The sequence below is a fragment of the Calidris pugnax genome, unplaced genomic scaffold (assembly GCF_001431845.1).
Source record: "Calidris pugnax isolate Ruff unplaced genomic scaffold, ASM143184v1 scaffold89, whole genome shotgun sequence".
NCBI lineage: Eukaryota > Metazoa > Chordata > Aves > Charadriiformes > Scolopacidae > Calidris > Calidris pugnax.
Genome location: NW_015090865.1, coordinates 502,253 through 522,640, shown reverse-complemented (window position 1 = coordinate 522,640; position 20,388 = coordinate 502,253). Strand labels below are relative to the sequence as shown.

Below are 20,388 nucleotides of genomic sequence, written 5' to 3'. Positions count from 1 at the left end.
TGTATACAGGATTCTCTCTTGACAGAAGGTCGACTAAGAGTCACGTTAATTGAATGTACAAGGTATGTTTTGTGGTCTTTTGCTCAATCTTGACTAAGCAAGCGCATGTTTTTAAGTTTGTAGTAATTATAGCTGTAGGCCTGTTCTGATTCAAGAAGTAGCAGCTTTGGTGTTATGATGGAGCACTAATAAAGAAATATAGTTTTTTAAAGCAAAAATGAACAAACGAAGGTTGCAGTTAGTTTCTGAGGCAATTCTACGTTGTGTGTGGGCGCGTTTATTTGCCTTTCATTTGAATTTTGCCTGGTTACAAGCTAATCTGTGCCTTGTGTTTTTTTGGAGATTTTTTGTTGGGTTTTTTGGCACACCAAATTATGCATCTCTTTCCAGGACAGTATAAATGTTGTAATTATCCTATTGTATTGTGTTGTAAGCAAAGGGAAATAATTGTTTCACTCAGTCTTACTTAGATTAATCCAAGTAACTTTTATAAGGGATTATTTATTGTTTTTTTTCTTGAAGAAAATAATTGAAAGAAATAAAGTCTACTTCCTTCATTCATTGGAGAGAAAAGCTTTCTCTGTAAAGCTGGTGAAAAGGTGTGTGGGCTTTTTGGTTTGTTTGGGGGTGGTGTTTTTTTTAACCTCTTAGTTCTTGGTTTATGTTGGATCTTATCCTAGTAGTGCTTAGGCTTTGATCTAGTCATGTGCCGTTACGCTCTTTATGAACTAAACTCTGGTTTGCAGCAAGACTTTTTTTTTCTTAACCTGTTGTTTTCATTGCTTTTATCACCATATGAGCTCTCTTCTGCACTTTTTATTTTCTGTAGCCTTGTCCAAGTGTTTGTGAACTGTATTTGCTGTATAATGTGGTTTACCAGCGTCATGGATTTCCAGAAAATACTCCTCTGCTTCTAAGGATTGTGTGGGCCACAGCAGTGATTATTTTTCTGTAATAAAATTGCTGTTTACCTGTCTCCCTGGCTTTGTTGATATATTTAGTGTGAATGACCCAAGAATACTAAATGTCTCTGTGCACTCCTTGGCTGCCAGGAGCTTTTCCTCTCTGCCCGTATTGCATAAGGGAACTCGTGATCTCCCGTTATAGGTAGTCTCCAATTTCAGTCCAGCAGTGTGTTCATTTTCGTTATAAGAAGGCCAAAAATAACTACATAAGATGTGTGCAGTTGTTTTGGGGTTGGAAAGTAATTTTTTTAAATACTCTTTAGTTCCTGAATCTTGAAACACTGTGTGACATCGCCAAGATATTACTAGTGTTGTGTTTCTTTCCATTACCTTTTAGCAGCCAGATTGCTCAGTTTGACATCACCATCTTGACCCCCATATTTTCAGCTGTCACAGATGCACATCAGATGGCTGGGAGAGGATGCAGTTGCTGGCTTGTCGAGCCTTTTAAGCTTCAGGTCTCACTTAATCTGACTGGTTTATGCAGCCTGGAATTTCTGGACACACACTTGAAAAGTATGTCTCAACAGACACCTCTCATTCTAGATGTCTGACTCTTGGGCCCAATTACCAGTGCCCAGATTTTCCAGGTGTTCATATCCATGGCTGCTCTCTTGATTCATTCTCTTCTACCTTGTGCCCACCTGCTGCAGGGAACCATACAATTTAGAATTGGGGAAGGAATAGAAACTCACTTTCTATATGCATGTTTTAATTACTTGGACAGTAGTTTAATCCCACTTTCTTACTGATTTAATTATAGCTGGGTTTACCAACTTTGTTTTAGGGTGTCTTTCATACACCCTTTCATAGTGATTTACAAATTTTAAATCTGTAGGATATAGATATCTCCTCAATATCCAGTTGTTTTGGGTTTGTTGTGACACAATCTTAATGTCAGTCTTTATCTGCAGCTGTGTTACAGAATACACCCTCTGTTTGGATATTAACGAAAGTATTATTCAAACAAAAACTTCCTTAGTGTAGTAGCAATTAATTTCCCCTTTGTCTTTCTGAAATTGGAACTTGGAGTCCAAACGCCAGTGTTGAAGCATCCACAGGCCAATACTGCTCTTTCAAGTCCAAATGTGTAGTTCTGTTGTCTTGCAGCAAGTTTGTCCAATCTGGGTGTTGATAACCATAATGACATTTTACCTTAGATTAAGTTAATTGTTTGCCATTTGAATCTTAAGTTAAGGTTCTGGCTGAAAACTGTTTTCTTCCTGTTGTGAGCTACCTCCTGTCCTTGTTCTTCTGTTTTAGTTGTCACCAGTACAAAACAGCTAGCTAGCTTGCTGTGCTGGTATTTTAGAGGGACAGTAAGTACTGCTGGAAAATTCCCTGCAGAGATTGTGTATCTCTTTGAATCTCTCTGTGTTCAGCAGCTGTGTCTTTGGTCTATCAGCTTCAGTGCTGGCTCTTTTCTCCTCCTTCTGTCTTGCTCTGCTTCCCTGCCCTTTGTGAAGCTAGGAGGAGAATTTCTACCTCCCTGTCTACCTTGAGGATAACTGCTCACACCTCCCTTTCCCACTTAGAATCATGGAATGGTTTGGGTTGGAAGGGACTTTAAAGATCATCTAGTTCCAACCCCCCTGCCCTGGGCAGGGACACCTCCCACCAGACCAGGTTGCTCCAAGCCCCATCCAGCCTGGCCTTGAACCCCTCCAGGGATGGGGCAGCCACAGCTTCTCTGGGCAACCTGACCCAGTGTCTCACCATCTTTACAGGAAATAATTTCTTCCTGATATCTAATCTAAATCTCCCCTCTTTCAGTTTAAACCACTACCCCTTGTCCTATAGCTCCACCCTCTGATAAAGAGTCCCTCCCCATCTCTTCTGCAGGCTCCCTTTAGGTACTGGAAGGCTGCTAGAAGGTCTCTCCAAAGCCTTCTCTTCTCCAGGCTGAACCACCCCGACTCTTTCAGCCTGTCCTCATAGGAGGGTGCTCCAGCCCTCTAGTCATCAGCCCTCTGAACTTCTGTGAAGTTAGGTGACCAGAAGATGAAATGTATATAGTCAAAGCTTTAATGAACTGCCTGATATCAATGCAAGATGGATTCTTGGAGACAGAGAAAACCGTTATTAAAAAACAACTCCTAAAAGAAGAACGGAAAAGCCACAAAGGGTTGCTGGGGATGGCTTAAAAATAAGCAAAGGTGGCATGAGTTTGTCAGTTCAAGTAACCTTCAGTAAACTTAGTCTTGTCCAGACAGAGTACTTAATCAGATGGTTCTGAGGGTGGATTTCTGTTTACAGTAATCAAATCAATAGTGTCTAGACAAAGGAGTGCTGAAGGTTGAGCTGGAAAGGAGGGTGCGGCTGCTGGTTGGGGTGTTTCACTGGAGCAGGTGAACATCACACCCAGAGATGGGGTCACAGGAGGAGCCTCAAACTCTGAACCCAAACCAAGTGACACTTGGTGAAGCAAATGTGCTGAGTACCCACCTAAATGTGATCGTCCCCTCTCATCTTCCCCACGCATTCAGGTACTCGGCTGTAAAACAGTTAAACAAATTCTTCATAAAGACACACAGTACAGAAATATTTATTTTTAACTCTCCTTGCTGTAGTCCAATCCAGAGAGCTGGCATAGGCAGAGAGCTGTTTTCCCTTGGGACTGGATTAATTTTACCAATTCTAATTGTTGGTGAAAGTTGTTTTCAATAACCTTACTGAATTTTCAAAGTATGCTTACTGCATATCTGACATCTGGAAGGCTGGGTACTTTTCAATCATAAATATTTAACGTAGAAACTTTATTTAACAACATCAAGATAAATAGAGAAAATGGGATGTTTTTCTCACAGCTTTTGACCTTATTTTTTTATTTACATTTAAAGAGTTGTGGAATACATTGCAATCACAAATAAGATACTTTGTATGAAAGCTTAGGAACTTTCCTTGTCAAATGTGTATAGAAAGTTTGGGGGAGGGATTTAAAAACTGATACTCTTTTGAAAGAGTGAGATTTGTTTCAAATTTTTATTCCAAATTATTTATCTGCTTCCAGCTGCTGTGAGAAGCTGTGTACAACTGCATTGCTGCTCTATAGCCTAGAGGTTATTGTTTTTTTTCTTTTATAGTACTAATATCTACCTGAAAAGCTTTGTAGCCTCCTGGACTAGGGTACATGAAGTACTCGTTTGTTATGAATGTAACAAAAAGTTATAGATATGGGTTTGGTGAAACAGAAACATAAGCAGTAGTACACTGTGATTTTTTTAGTCTACAGTAACATTCTCTTCAACCAAGAAGAGCTGCAGTATATTGTGACATTTAGGGCTGGAGTGGAAGGCTCTTGTGGCTGTTGTTGCTTTTTAAAAAAGTTTTTCTTTTGTGGAAAAATACTAGTCTGCTGATGGAACTTTTTTTTTTTTTTTTAAAAAGGGAAAGACAGAACTGGGGGGAAAAAAGCAAAACCCCAACCAAACAAAAAAAGCAAGCTAAAAATTTGAAGTGATATTTGGTATTTATTCCACTAGAGGGTGGCAGTGCCTTTCCTTTAGTGTAAAGTTGTGTCTGGGAAGTCTTTTCTAGGTGGACTTCTCTATGTGTGCACATTGATAATAATAATAGAGTGTATAAATGAGTTTAATGTGATATCTAGGGTATATGTAATTGCGTTACAATTCTTACGATAGGCTTTTCTGTTTCAGGTTACTTATGTTTGGATCCTATGAAAGAGAAGCAAATGTTCATTGCACAATGGAGCTGAGCAGTAGCGTTTGGGAAGAAAAAACAAGAAGTTCTATTAAAACGGTAAAAAAGGGTATAATCTTTGCTTATTGTGATATGTCTTATGCTCTTAACACATTGTTTAGAAGGAACGTATCTTTTAGACAATCAAGTGGGTGATATAGCCAAAAAACAACCCCCAAAACTTAACAGACCAGTTATTTCTTTGTAATTAAAAGTATTCCACTGACAAATTGACATGTATGGATAACATGTTCAGTTATCACAACTGTGCTTGAAAATGTACCTGGTTTGACCACATTGTCAACTGTCTGTCTGCATTAGAACAAATAATGTAAAAGATGTGTTTTTATAGTCCTGTTGTATTTGGGTGGTGCAATGTTTAGAAAGTGGTGAGTAAGATCCTCCTGCCTCTCACTGACCAGCAGCGTATTCCCTGACTTCTTCCTTTCCCCCCTGACTTTGTGAAAACTTTCTCTAGAGCATAAGAATCCTACCCTGTCTGCTAAAGAAAAATACTTTTCCAAGTGTCTGGAAATATAGAAAGTAGTAGCATCACGGTATTGTAAGCTAGCAATGTTTAGAAAGTGGTGAGTAAGATCCTCCTGCCTCTCACTGACCAGCAGCGTATTCCCTGACTTCTTCCTTTCCCCCCTGACTTTGTGAAAACTTTTTCTAGAGCATAAGAATCCTACTCTGTCTGCTAAAGAAAAATACTTTTTCAAGTGTCTGCAAATATAGAAAGTAGTAGCATAGTGGTATTGTAAGTTAGTCTTTTACTAATTTATAGTCCTGTTGTATTTGGGTGGTGCAATGTTTAGAAAGTGGTGAGTAAGATCCTCCTGCCTCTCACTGACCAGCAGCGTATTCCCTGACTTCTTCCTTTCCCCCCTGACTTTGTGAAAACTTTCTCTAGAGCATAAGAATCCTACCCTGTCTGCTAAAGAAAAATACTTTTCCAAGTGTCTGGAAATATAGAAAGTAGTAGCATCACGGTATTGTAAGCTAATCATACCTGATAACGTGAGTTTTGTAGCATACAGCCTGCAAATTGCCGCCGTGTGTGTGTGTGTGAGGATGAGTTACCTTATCTTTTTTCCTTAAAAAAAGAGGTGCAATGTGTGAAAGAGCCTTTGAGGCTTTCAGTTTCACAGTAGAGTGATGTTGTGGTAGTCATCAAATGGAATTTGGCTATGCTGAGCAGTAAGTAATGTGCATACTGAAGAAGAAAAAAAACCAAACCAACCCAGAAGCTTCAAAAAGACTTCATGTTAAGAATTGGTTTCATGCAAAGAAATCACTGGAACAAAAACCAATGTCCTGCATCTTACCCTCTACTGTCTGAGTGCAACTATCTTAAGCCCTGTGCCTTTATATTTAACTAGAGTAGCGTTTGGAGACCACCATCATTTTCCCACTGGAGCAGCAAGAATCCAGAATTTCAGCATCTTATTCAATTTCTGTCATTAAATTCCACTTTGCATTGTTTTTAAAATGCTGTTTGACAAATGCTATGATACTGTTTTCATCTTACTCTGTATATTATGTTTTTCCAAAAGGGGTATATGGCTGAGCAACAGTCAGAAACGCTCTCCCTGCTGTCTTAGCTGCTGTATTCTTAGTCAAGTGAAAAGCTTGAAGGGAAGGTAGAGGTTCACCTGTGTTCTCTCTGGAACCCATAACATTGAGTGGCAATTAGCTTTGAGTGCTGCAGGGAAATGCCAAGTGGGGAGCCTGCAGCCGCAGTGCAGAGCAAGACACTGCAGAGAAGACCTTTGCTGGAGTGTGGATCTGCAGCCAGACATCACAGAAACTGATGGCAGCTCAGGGCTGCGTTCTCCAGAGTTGTCTCTGTCTTGGTCCCCTCTCAACCCGCTCCCACAGTGGTCAGTGGTGTTTGTGGTTGGGAATTAGCCACGTCGACTCCCTGAGTCAGCTCCTGCACGACAGCTCTAGTGCTGGTGGAGAGGAGAAAGAAGGCTGGGGTGGCATAAAGTGTTCCCATGGTCCTGGGGGGAATTGCTGAGTTGGTTTAACTCTAGAGTTTGCTCAACTTCACTGAACCACTAGGTAGGAGGTAGATTTGGGTAATTCATTTTCATCTGTTTTATGCAGTAGTTTTTAATTTTGTTTAACTCTTCCTGGTTGGTCTTAATCTGAAGAATTAAGCCTTTTTGCATGATCACGTAAGGGTAAGGTAGGAGGAGTTGAGCCTTAATAGTCTGGGCAGTTTGTAGCCTTAACTCTTCCCTAATAATTTCAAAACTTTCAAGAAACGAACAATACTGTCAGTGTTCAAAAAAACGATTTTGGGATCTGTACCCCATCCTGCTAATACTTGCTCCTGTGAATGACCCCACGTTGGGATAAATTGTGAGTGAAACCAGGTGTGTACCTGCAGGGCTGGTGCTCTGGCAATGGAGGTGGATGTATGCTTGTTTATCACTACGCTTCTCTGGACACATTAACTTGTGGCTGCTTTTTAGATAATTTAGAGTAGTAATATTGGAATATGTTCTTTTATGCTCTAACAACAGGCGAGGAAAGAAGAAACGTTGCAGGCAGCGTGGCAGCAGTGTGTTTGTGACAGCAGATGGCAGTAGGAGTAAAGGGATGGAGGGTAGAATGGCTCCTTTTTAAAACTACAGAAAAGTTCTCAGGGTGAGACTCTCAAGAACTCCTCTTCTGTTTCAGCACCTTAAATGAAAGGGCAGGTTTTTAAAATTTCTTAAGCTTTTGGAAATCCAGCCTGCAATGTACAGAAGGGTTTTTTGTGCTCTGTTGCAGTCCTTCACTAAGCATCGTTCAAACACTGCCTGCCAAAGCAGAGACTCCTTGGTGGGAGCTGCTGCATCTCTGCCTCTGCTGTCAGTATGAAGAGTTCACTCTGCTCAGTCACCTAGAACTTTAGGGCACTGGCCAGGCAGCCTAATTTTAAGATCCTGCATTTGAAAATCTTGATGTGGTAGAATGTGGAAGCTGAAAATGAGCCACTTGCAGAACTGTGTTTTGTTTCTCCGCTTATGTTCAACAGATACAGTGAAATCATGGAAGCCTCTTCCTACTATGCAAGTAAAGTTATAAAATATTATGAAATCTTGCTGGGTAGCAAGATTATTGCCAAAGACCCTCAACAAAATAAAAAGTGTTGCTAACACACTTAACATTGGAGCTTAGGGGTTTTTTTCTAGGAAGCTGAAAATGAGCCACTTGCAGAACTGCTTTTTGTTTCTCCACTTATGTTCAACAGGTACAGTGAAATCATGGAAGTCTCTTCCTACTATGCAAGTAAAGTTACAAAATATTATGAAATCTTGCCAGGTAGCAAGAGTATTGCCAAAGACCCTCAAAATAAAAAGTGTTGCTAACACATTTAAGATTGGAGCTTAGGGGTTTTTTTTCTGCTGATAACGTGAGTTTTGTAGCATACAGCCTGCAAATTGCCGCCGTGTGTGTGTGTGTGAGGATGAGTTACCTTATCTTTTTTCCTTAAAAAAAGAGGTGCAATGTGTGAAAGAGCCTTTGAGGCTTTCAGTTTCACAGTAGAGTGATGTTGTGGTAGTCATCAAATGGAATTTGGCTATGCTGAGCAGTAAGTAATGTGCATACTGAAGAAGAAAAAAAACCAAACCAACCCAGAAGCTTCAAAAAGACTTCATGTTAAGAATTGGTTTCATGCGTTGTCTTACCTGCTGTATTCTTAGTCAAGTGAAGAGCTTGAAGGGAGGGTAGAGGTTCACCTGTGTCCTCTTTGGAACCCATAACACTGAGTGGCAATTAGCTTTGAGTGCTGCAGGGAAATGCCAAGTGGGGAGCCTGCAGCCGCAGTGCAGAGCAAGACACTGCAGAGAAGACCTTTGCTGGAGTGTGGATCTGCAGCCAGACATCACTGAAACTGATGGCAGCTCAGGGCTACGTTCTCCAGAGTTGTCTCTGTCTTGATCCCCTCTCAACCCGCTCCTACGGTGGTCAGTGGTGTTTGTGGTTGGGAATTAGCCACGTCGACTCCCTGAGTCAGCTCCTGCACGACAGCTCTAGTGCTGGTGGAGAGGAGAAAGAAGGCTGGGGTGGCATAAAGTGTTCCCATGGTCCTGGGGGGAATTGCTGAGTTGGTTTAACTCTAGAGTTTGCTCAACTTCACTGAACCACTAGGTAGGAGGTAGATTTGGGTAATTCATTTTCATCTGTTTTATGCAGTAGTTTTTAATTTTGTTTAACTCTTCCTGGTTGGTCTTAATCTGAAGAATTAAGCCTTTTTGCATGATCACGTAAGGGTAAGGTAGGAGGAGTTGAGCCTTAATAGTCTGGGCAGTTTGTAGCCTTAACTCTTCCCTAATAATTTCAAAACTTTCAAGAAACGAACAATACTGTCAGTGTTCAAAAAAACGATTTTGGGATCTGTACCCCATCCTGCTAATACTTGCTCCTGTGAATGACCCCACGTTGGGATAAATTGTGAGTGAAACCAGGTGTGTACCTGCAGGGCTGGTGCTCTGGCAATGGAGGTGGATGTATGCTTGTTTATCACTACGCTTCTCTGGACACATTAACTTGTGGCTGCTTTTTAGATAATTTAGAGTAGTAATATTGGAATATGTTCTTTTATGCTCTAACAACAGGCGAGGAAAGAAGAAACGTTGCAGGCAGCGTGGCAGCAGTGTGTTTGTGACAGCAGATGGCAGTAGGAGTAAAGGGATGGAGGGTAGAATGGCTCCTTTTTAAAACTACAGAAAAGTTCTCAGGGTGAGACTCTCAAGAACTCCTCTTCTGTTTCAGCACCTTAAATGAAAGGGCAGGTTTTTAAAATTTCTTAAGCTTTTGGAAATCCAGGCTGCAACGTCCAGAAGGGTTTTTTGTGCTCTGTTGCAGTCCTTCATTAAGCATCATTCAAACACTGCCTGCCAGAGCAGAGACTCCTTGGTGGGAGTTGCTGCATCTCTGCCTCTGCTGTCAGTATGAAGAGTTCACTCTGCTCCATCACCTTGAACTTTAGGGCACTGGCCAGGCAGCCTAATTTTAAGATCCTGCATTTGAAAATCTTGATGTGGTAGAATGTGGAAGCTGAAAATGAGCCACTTGCAGAACTGTGTTTTGTTTCTCCGCTTATGTTCAACAGATACAGTGAAATCATGGAAGCCTCTTCCTACTATGCAAGTAAAGTTATAAAATATTATGAAATCTTGCTGGGTAGCAAGATTATTGCCAAAGACCCTCAACAAAATAAAAAGTGTTGCTAACACACTTAACATTGGAGCTTAGGGGTTTTTTTCTAAGAAACAGTAACTGTGTGACTAGTTAAATAGGAAGCAATAAAGAATAGCCATTGTGGTATTTTCCAAACAAAAAGTTTATTTGTATCAGTAATTATGTTTTTTACCTCTAATGTGATCAGCTGCCTTGTTAACATTGCAATAATACTTTCTACTATCTTTTTATGTGATCAGCTGCCTTGTTAACATTGCAATACTTTCTTCTATCTTTTTCATATGCAGTCACTTTTCTAATGTCCATGTGTGTAACAATTACTTGAAATGAAGTTGTTAGAATAAATAACTTCAGAAACTTTGGAGAAGAAATGATAGGCTAAGTTGAAGTTCTAGTTTAAAAGCTTCTGATTTCTGAGTCTCCCATAGCCATGACAACACATCCTCTGATTCAGACTATGTTCTACAACGCTGCGGAGAAAAACTCTCATAACTTTCTATACTTCCTGGCATTTCATTCTTTTTATTATGTTAGTAGTAGTGATAAAAGATTAAACAGGTTTAATACTTCATAATGAATTCTGGGGAGACTTTAATCTGATCCCATTATCTATGGAGTATTAGTAGGTGTCAAAATCGGTTTTGAAAAAAGATGCTGTGTTATTGAGGATATCTGGAGCATTATTGAAGTGTCTGTTATAATACAAAGGTGTCTCAGGCTTCTAAGCTGTTTATCAAATCAGTCTGAAGCACCAATAAGACTTCAGTGAGGTGATTTGGCACATACCATGTGACACATGTAAACATTCTTAAATATCTTAATTAGCAGGACATGCTGCTGGAATTAACATTAATCACTGCATTGCTATGCAAAACTTAATTATGTATGGATACGTTGTAGCAATTAGCATTAGCAGCATTGGATTACTAGACAGGTGTTCTAGGGCTAAACAATTAGATATGTCTAAATAACGAGATAAGTGTTTGTAGCTATTAAATGGAGGCTGAGTTGTAATTGTGAATGGTTGTGTCCACTGAAATGTCAGTTAGCAATGTGTCTGTTCTGTTTCTTGTAAGTCTGTTTTGGGTTTTTTTCATAGAAGTTCAGGAGAACAAGAGAATCATTATTGATCTTGTAGTAATCAAGTTAGATAATCTAAGAAAACACCTTTTAAATTCTGGTTTCAAGTACTACATGGTCTAAGGTGGTGCTGTAGGAGTAGCCACAGTTTTGTATTCCTAAAGGTAGTAGGTGGTGGTGGTTTTGGTGGGTGGTTTGTGGGTTTGGGGTGGTTGTGGTTTGGTTATGTTTGTTTTTTTTCTTCAAACCCTCTTACATAAATACTAACAGAAACTGCATTTCATATTCTGCAAAGTAAAGATTTCCATCTAAACCACCACATCTAATAGCCTATGGGACTATACTGTTGCAGCCATTGTCTCAGGAGCACACAAGTATCATCTGAAGTAACCTAGTAATAAAAAGAACTAAGATAAGCATCCCTCCACTTCTTTTAGGAATTCTTCATGGTGCTTTCTCCAGTTCATTCTGAACATTGTGGTCAGCACTGGAGTAATTGAAGGGGAAGACCAGTGGCACCATCTTTGAGTATTGCACTCTGAATTGGGGGGTGTGTGTGTGCATACACGTACTCAGGCCATGATCTTCACCTCTTTTGGTGAGGTTATCTTGATGGATATGGGCTTTTATAGGTAAATTTAATGTAACTTTGAAACTGCTGTAGGCAGGTTGGTTGATTTCTGTTTATAAAAACAAAGTAATATTCCTCAGCCTTTCATAAAACTAAATTTCCTTTATCAGGGCTTAAGGGAAATTTAAGGTATTCCAGTACTGTAACATATGAATATAAAATGAGAAATAATGTAAATCAAACCCAGCACTTTCTGAAATGAGTTGCCTGAAGACACTCAACTATAATGTCAAAATTTGAAGGAACTGTGAAACGTTAATTTGTAAATACATGGAGCTAAATGCCTCACAGTTGGCATTTCAGTGTGCTTTTTTAACAGCCTGCCATTTCAGCATTTAATCCTATCAAAAGAAAGGAGGAGGATTAAAGCAGGAGAAGCTTTTTGAAAATGTCACTTTTTATGAAAATTCATGATCTTGTAAAATTTGATAATATTTGTAAATACAATGGGGAATAGTTCTGAGATTTGTGCCTTACATAATATTCTGTAATCCGTCTTTCAAATAAACTTGAAGGCCATCAGGATTTTTTCAGTCTCATCCTAAACATTTAAGCTTTTTTGACTTGGGGCTTCAGAAGGCTTTTCTGTGATTTAATGAGACCTTCTGCGGAAACGCACTGTAGTTCTTTACTGCTCTGAGGCTATTGAATATGAACACTAAGAAAAAAAACCCTAAAAACCCCACTAACAGCTATTATTAGTGCATGTATATTCAGACCCAGATGTCACGGCTATAGTCACAGCTTGACCTGATACTTTTTGCCTCTTTGTAAACCATTTGGAAGCCGTTGTGCATTTGGCAGCAGACAGCACTAAATGCATCATGTGCATCCAACTCCAGAACTTTCCTACATGCACCTTCTTTCTCCTAATGTCAGAGCTTGAAGTCATGATCCAGCTTCCCCTGGAGTTCTGCAGAGACTGGCTGCTTGTAACGAATCTGACTTAGAATCATAGAATGGTTTAGGTTGAGAGGGACCTTAAGGATCATTTCGTTCCAAACCCCCTCCCAGCCTGGTCTTGAACACCTCCAGGGATGGGGTATCCACAGTGTCTCTGGGCAACCTGGGCCAGCATCTCACTACCCTCACGGTGAAAAATTTCTTCCTGATATCAAATGTAAATCTACCTTCTTCCAGTTTGAAGCCATTACCCCTCTTGCTGAGTTTCAAACTCAGATGAAAAGATTAACAAATAAAACAACTTGAGTGAGCAAAATGTGTAATGAGCAGGGCTTAGTGCTCTGTGTGTGCGTTTGCACTTCCCCATCCCCAACTTTTACTTTAGGAGCTGCCACCTGAATTCATCCGTGTTATTCAAATTCAGGAAGAGTTCTTCTGCAGCCAGATGCCTGACTTGCGTACTGAAATAAGTCTGTTTTTCAGCCACTTAATTCCTGTCTAAATCTCTATTAGATTTTGTAACTGAGTTAGTGTTGCAGCTGTTGTTGGTGATACTGTTTGTTCAGTTGGGATCTTCCAAGTTGCTGTTCTGCAGAGCGTTGCTCTCTGGAAGCGTGGGACTGACCTCCTGAGTCACCAGAAAGAGTCCTGAAAGAGGCACAAGCCTTTTAGATGGCTGAGTTGGGTGAATTCCCCTTTGTAAGACCTCTCTGTATGACTGTTCTAGGACAAAAGTTATATAAAATTTCAAGCTTAATCAGGGATTACTTCTTTTAATGCTTTTTACAGAGCTGACAAACAACATTCATTTTCACTGTGTGGTTTTCTTTTTCCTTGAAGGTTACTCATGTAATAACCAACCTGTAGTATAGATTCTTTGAGTTACTTTTTAGTTTCCTATCATCTGTGTTCTCCTTATAGTACCCACTTTGAATAGCAATTGTAAGCTTTTCTTGTCATGCTTTTTAAGTACAACTTTATATTTTAAATATAAAATGAATACATGCACACCAGATTTCTTTTCCTTAAAAATGCTTGTAAAATCTCAGACATATTGTTTTAGTGTGTCACTAGATGTGCTGCTGATAATTATTTATTGGTTTTTTGTAGTCTTGTCATATGTTCTGCTACATGTCCAAATATTGGATGTGGGAAAGACTTTTAAGTAGGTTTTACAGCAGCTGTGTTTCTCATTTGCAAAGAAATTGATTTACAGCGATAGCTGATGGTGCTAAATAAATAAACCTGTAGTATAGATTCTTTGAGTTACTTTATAGTTTCCTATCTTCTGTGTTTTCCTTATAGTATCCACTTTGAATAGCAATTGTAAGCTTTGCTTGTCATGCTTTTTGAGTACAACTTTGTATTTTAAATATAAAATTACTACATGCACACCAGATTTCTTTTCCTTAAAAATGCTTGTAAAATCTCAGACATATTGTTTTAGTGTGTCACTAGATGTGCTGCTGATAATTATTTATTGGTTTTTTGTAGTCTTGTCATATGTTCTGCTACATGTCCAAGTATTGGATGTGGGAAAGACTTTTAAGTAGGTTTTACAGCAGCTGTGTTTCTCATTTGCAAAGAAATTGATTTACAGCGATAGCTGATGGTGCTAAATAAATAGATGGTTGATGCATGAAAGCTAACTTTGTTTGTATAAACAGTGTGGCCTATTGTAAGAGAGATAACAGTGTTTTATTGACCTGAGTAAACAAAGTGGTCTCTGGGTAATTCAGTATATTTCTGGAATGACTTTCTAAACTATTTTGTTACATCCTGTTGCAAAGTTGTACGGCCCGAGGATCCAGGAGCTGGAGTGGAGGGAGAGATGGGGAGATGAGTCCAGACCTCTCCTGGCTTTTGGAAGGCTATTGCATATATTAGTGAATCTTCTTTGAGTTTTAGTCCAAGAGGAGTTAACTAATTCAGGTAAAATCCTACTACAAATAAGTTGTTTTATTTGTTCTTGTTTTGTTTTATGTTGTTGTTCTCTCTTTTTAACCCAAGTTGGCAGTTTGAGTTTGGAGACTTCAGATGAGTCTTTAACTCCTGGTAAATCACTAAGAGAATCACTAAGAGTGGTGGATAACTTTGGCAGACCATTTCTTGATATAAATTAAACCTGTTGCAGAGTGGCCTCCTTAAAGGTGTCTACTTTTCATTTGATAGTTTGGAAAAGATGTAACTAGACCAGGAGTGATATCAACTCCTTAGCAACTTATTTTGGCAAAATGAAAGGGCCAGAGTGAAACATAATGGTGTACATTCGGCTGCTGAACTGTGCCATGGAAATGGAGATGTTTTAGGTGACACAAACTGTAATGTAAAGGGGGCAGATGGAGACAACAGAGAGAGGTAGATGGATTGGTACTTACTAATTGGTGTTCATCATCAGGTGAGCAGATTCTTCAGCACTAAGAGTTGGCTTTAGAGGGATGTATGAAATGAAGGGATCCCAAACAGGGACAAGGAGGTGTTTTGCTTATCTATTGGTGCCTGCAGGGTCTCTGTTCATCTCCATCCTGGTCAGCAGGGGCTGCTCTGATTTGTGGGCACCTGGCACAAGATGGTATTATTTTTACACATCTGCTTTGGCTTGCAGCATGCTATACACTTAGTGTGATTTAGACTTACAGTTGCATAAGTGTAGCTGTTTGCATTGATTTTATTCTTTTAATAATCAGGAGTGTGTCTCTGGTTCTCTATATGATTGATGGCCCTATGCATCTGTGCTCCTGTCTGGATTTTATCAGTTACCCTTCTGTTCTGATGAGTTTTCAGAAGAGATAGTATTCAACTCTTCTTGAAGCTTCAGTATATATTAATTAAATACGCATACTGCTCCACTGCAATTTAGTGAGCAGCTGATGAAGTAATATACCTTCTGTCGGTTCCATTTGATTTATACAGTTGCTCTGCCCGTCTGTTGGAAAGTGACTTTGTATCCAGTAATATTTTGGATAGTTTACTGCTCTTTCAAGTGTGATTGAATTTGGCTTAAGTCTCAAAAATAAAGATTTTCCTGAAAAGAAAGAGCTAGAAATGGGAAGCTATGAAGATGGCATCTCCGAGGCAAACAGTGGTAGGATGTTGGTGCCTCCTGTACCAAGAAGAAATTTGGAATGGATATTTCTTAAAATATCCTTAATAATATATAGTATGTAATAATTGTTAGTATTACTAATTTAACTAATGAACCAACTGTTCTTTAATGTAGGTATTTTGATGCCCTTGAATAAGATGGAAACGAATTTTCATACACCACAAATAGTTGATATCTAGTGGTCTTAAATTTTGTGGTTCAAGTGTCAAAATACAGGGATAAAACCTGAGTGTGACTGCAAAGAAACCCTTTAATTTTGTGGGAGGAGTTCCTTATTCTGAATATATTCCTACGTAATGTAGCTGTTTTTAGGAAGTCAAATGAGTTAAGTAGTTCAGATTCTTGGACTCAAGGTAATTCAGTGTTGTTACATGTGTCATGTCTTACCTTCTTAGAATGCTGTAATTATTTAACTGAACATTATCTCAAAATAACTATTCATTTTTTCATCCTTTCTCTCTCTTCAATCACAAGCTGAAGCAGAAATTAGATGTTTGTCTAGTGTTACAAGTCTCTTATAGGTCTGTCAGGGTGAAGCTCAACATCTGGAGGCAACAGTGAAAGAGAATGGTGTTTGGAGTATTTCTGTATTGTCATTATCATTTTCACTAGCTACTGGAGCTATTCTATGTCTGTAGAACAGCAGGAGTGAAATTGTGCTTTGTGGGCAAAAGTGTGCATTAAGATAATTATTAGTGCAGGATAAGTGATTGTTCTTGCTGTTTTTTAAGGGTGACCAAGCATTTTAAAAGTACTTTCAGTAATTAAAAAAACTGTAGAGGCAAGCATTTTGCAACGCAAGTGCGATGCATGTTCTCCAAATGCTCTATAATGATGGAAAATAGAAATGAGAAAGTAATATATATAGGTGAGCAGCGTAGCAATTGCCCTGGAAATGCCTTGGGGATCAAAAATGGAACTACTGATTCCAGTCATACAAATGAAATGACTAAAAGGTCCTTCCAGTGTATTCAGGTTAGATATAGCAGACTGATGGTCTGCCCAGGACACCTACATATCGGAAGTAATCAGTAGTGAATCATCATTAGAAAATGGAGCATTTTCCTTAATGCAGTCTGTTAAAAGGCTACTTCCATTAAGGTTTTGGTAAGATAAATAGAATCTTTGAACTATGAATGTCTTTACAAATATTTTAACCAAAAGTCAGTATCTTCAGATCTTTACTGATGTCATCTGTTTCCATTTTTAGGTGCTTATGTATCATGTCTGTGCACCCTTAGATCCATTTGATGTTAATTGAAGTGATGTATTTTCCCCAGCTGATGGAAGAAAACAAAACCAAAAAAAAGCCCTTAGAAATCTGAGGCCAGATATGCAGAAAGGTTTTTATTTTTTTTTCCAATTATAAAAACATCTAAACAAATATGTAAGTGTATATATACTTTATAGATGTATATATTATTTATGCATATATATAAATACATGAACTTAATATATATAGATTTGCGTGTATATATATAAAATGAAAAACATCAATTGTTCTTCAGTTAAACTTCAATGGAAATCTCATGGCTGACAAATTGACCTTACATTTCAAATATGTAGATACTTGTAAATAGAGTAAATGACCCCTGAGAAACTGGGCTTGGCTTATCTGAAGTTCACCAGTGCTTACAGCTCTGATACTGTACAGAAGTCAAGAAATGCAAAGATAATTTTTATCAGAGCAATCGCAGAAGTCTGTTTCTAGGTTCCTTGGTAGTTAAATCACACATCTGTGGGAATATAGTAAGAGTGGGCTGTCCAGCAGCTTGTAAACTCAAAATGCAATCACTTTACATAACAATGGGAACTACATGTGAAGTGAGCACAGGATTACGGTGTTTGTAACTTCATCACAAAAACAAATGTGGTTTGTCTCCACTGTAATCTCTTTCCTTTTCAAACCAGTGATTTTCCCTGGTTTAAAATCAGATGCACATTTGTAATAAGTAGAGATGAAAATACACATAGTCTATATGATTTCAGTGAACTAGTTAAGTCTGTAACAAGTAACTTGCTTAAATTTGTAAGTGGCTGTTCAGTCACATGGTGTTTCTGTGAAATGTGGAGTCAAAAATCTGTTTGAGCTGTATAGCCTGTTCTTCAGGGACTTGAAGACCACCACATGGGATATTGTACATACTCACACACATGGTGTTTCTGTGAAATGTGGAGTCAAAAATCTGTTTGAGCTGTATAGCCTGTTCTTCAGGGACTTGAAGACCACCACGTGACAAAGGTGTTAATGAGTATTGTACATACGTATAACATGCTTTTAATTGTAATTTTTGGATCTCAGACCTGTGTGTTGGCTGGATTGCTGCTCCTACCTCTTTTGTCTCCCAAATGAGCTGAAAAAATATTGAATTTATTTTGTTGCTGTCCTGTACATGGCACAGAGATCTATCTGTAAAAAGTCACAAGCTTTTATTATTTCTTTTTTTCCTGTTGATGGGAGGCATAGTAAAGAAGCTATTGAGGGACTGTTGCAGCCTGAGTCAAACTGTACCTTGTGTGAGATGGCAGGGAGGGAGGTCGCTTGCTGATGGATTTAGATTATGCAGTGGAAGTCATTTTATGTAAAGGGTCAGAAGTTATGGAAAGAAAACATTTCACAGATCAACATAGGAGAAAAAAACTTGGAGGGCTGGAGCTGCCTGTATGTTAAGTATTTGGGAGGGGCAGAACTGTAGCCAAGACAGGATGGATCCAATATATACAACACAAATGCAATAAAATAGCTCAAAATGGAAAAGAAACAGGTAGTGAAGATATGCAAGTGAATCTGTTCTTCTATTTAAGTAACTTGATTTCTTGTGATGTCTAAAATGAAGCAGCTACACTTGCTTTGGTAGTTATTTATTATGTCTTTGAACTGTTGCTTTACTTTGGTGGGTGAAGTCCAGTGCTGAGTATTTACAAAATGAAAATTTTGAGCGTGCTCCTGAATTTCCTCAGTTGTGCTGTCCTGTTAAAGCGTGGGGAGGTCAGGGAGAGGTAGGGGGGAGGGGAGGGTTGGTTTTGTTGTTTTAAGACGGATGTAAATGTGCCTGAATTGCAGGTATGCAATTTTAGCCTGAAGAAGGGTCTCCACTAAGGTGGGGTGAGATGTGTAGGAGTGAAATACTACATGGGAGCTTAGGAGGGCCATGGTGAGAGCCTGGCTAGTTCACCAGCCATGTCAAGATAAAATAAGGCACTTGGGGGTAAAAAGAGTTCAGTTAACCAGAATTTCTTTAAAAGCTTCAGTACAGAAAATACCCTAGATCCTAGGAAGTCTATTACTTAACCAAAGCAGTTTTCTAAGCAGCCCTTAGAGATGTTATATCTGTTAATTATTAAAGGAGAAAGCTGGCACGGTAGTAAGGCAGAGCAAATAATGACTATTAGCTCGGTGCAGGAGACCAGGTGCACGATGAATAACTGCATCCATTCAGCTGCATAAACAGAGAGCAGAGGCTGGATGACAAGAATAATACTACCAACAAAGTCACAGGAAGAGTATGGTTAGGGGAGTGGAGTCACTGTAAATATTTGGCTAGTGCGAAATCTTTAAAGTACTTGATTAATGTATGTTATCTGTAGGTTAGAAACTCCCAGGAAATGTGTGGTTGTACTATCAGAAACATTAAACAGCTGGCTTCAGACAAATTGGCTCAATTTCAAGCATTTCTTTATATATATATATATATATATATAAAATTCCAAATAAGATTTAAATGATAGCTGGACAAGGTATCTGTTTGGTTATTAGGCTGGAGTCAGTAATTTAGGTATCTGGTCCCAGCTCCACCCATGTCAGGACTAAGCTGGCTCAGGCTGCTCGGAGCCCTGGCCACCAGGCACTGCCAGTTTTTAAAAAAAGTCTTTTTCTTCAAATTTTTTTTTCCTCACTAAATAGTATGCAACAGACTATACTGTTACACAGGGAGGGAGGACATCTGAACTCATTTCAGCGAGTTAAATAAAAAATAATTCATAAAAAGTGATTTAGTCTCCAGAGCAGTCTGGGAGTATTTCCATCCCTATAGGGATGGATTCAGAGTAGAATTTCTGTGTTTGCAGACAATCCAGGCAGGAGGCAGTTTTAGCCTAAAAAACTCTTAATGAAATTGCATCAAGTCTCAGCCTGAGTTTACAGACCTGCTGGAGGAAGAAAGTAGTAAATATGCAATATTTTTGTTTCATTTATTAAAATTCTACAGTCTAGCTAGAATGGGTGTTTAGCCAAAACATCTATGATGGATTTTTATTCCTTGCAAACAATATTTGAGCAAAGAATTATTTTTCTTTAAACAATTTTTTTTTTTTGCCAGGTTTGATAAATGTTTCTATTTCCACTGCAGTTCTTGAAGCTTTAGCTTTTGGAAGAGAATCTGAAATAACATATATTCTAAAAATGTGTTTGTAATAACTAGGAACAAACTTTTGGCCGCCCTTGTGAGCAAAGGCATTCAGATTCTGGCCAACTGATTTGTAGAAGTGCATTAGGAACCACAGTCTTGGTTACATAAGGCAACCAAGAATTGTAATTAATTCCTGAGCTTTAAAAATAGCTGCTAGGAGGAAATAATTTTATGAAAGGTCATTAAAGCCATATTCTCTCATATCTAATAATTGGAATGAAAGTAAGCAAGATCTACCAGAAAGTAAAGAATCTGATTCTAGCTAAGAACATACAATTTACTTGTACAGGGATTAATTTCATTTCTGGATTTGTTTTGACAGCTGGAAGTAAAAACTTGTAAAGGCATTGGAAATGTATCCTGGACAGAATACACTTTTTTTTCCAAAAAATA

The 20,388-nt window shown here is 38.7% G+C and overlaps 1 protein-coding gene across 1 annotated transcript in view; it reads left to right on the top strand.

Moving 5' to 3' along the window:
- The window catches only part of PDZD8 (PDZ domain containing 8), a 90,832-nt gene that overhangs the window by 38,888 nt on the left and 31,556 nt on the right, over positions 1-20,388 (top strand). The window contains exon 3 of the mRNA XM_014945311.1: positions 4,622-4,724. Within this exon, the coding sequence (XP_014800797.1) occupies positions 4,622-4,724 (103 nt within the window). The remainder of the gene's footprint in view (positions 1-4,621; positions 4,725-20,388) is intronic.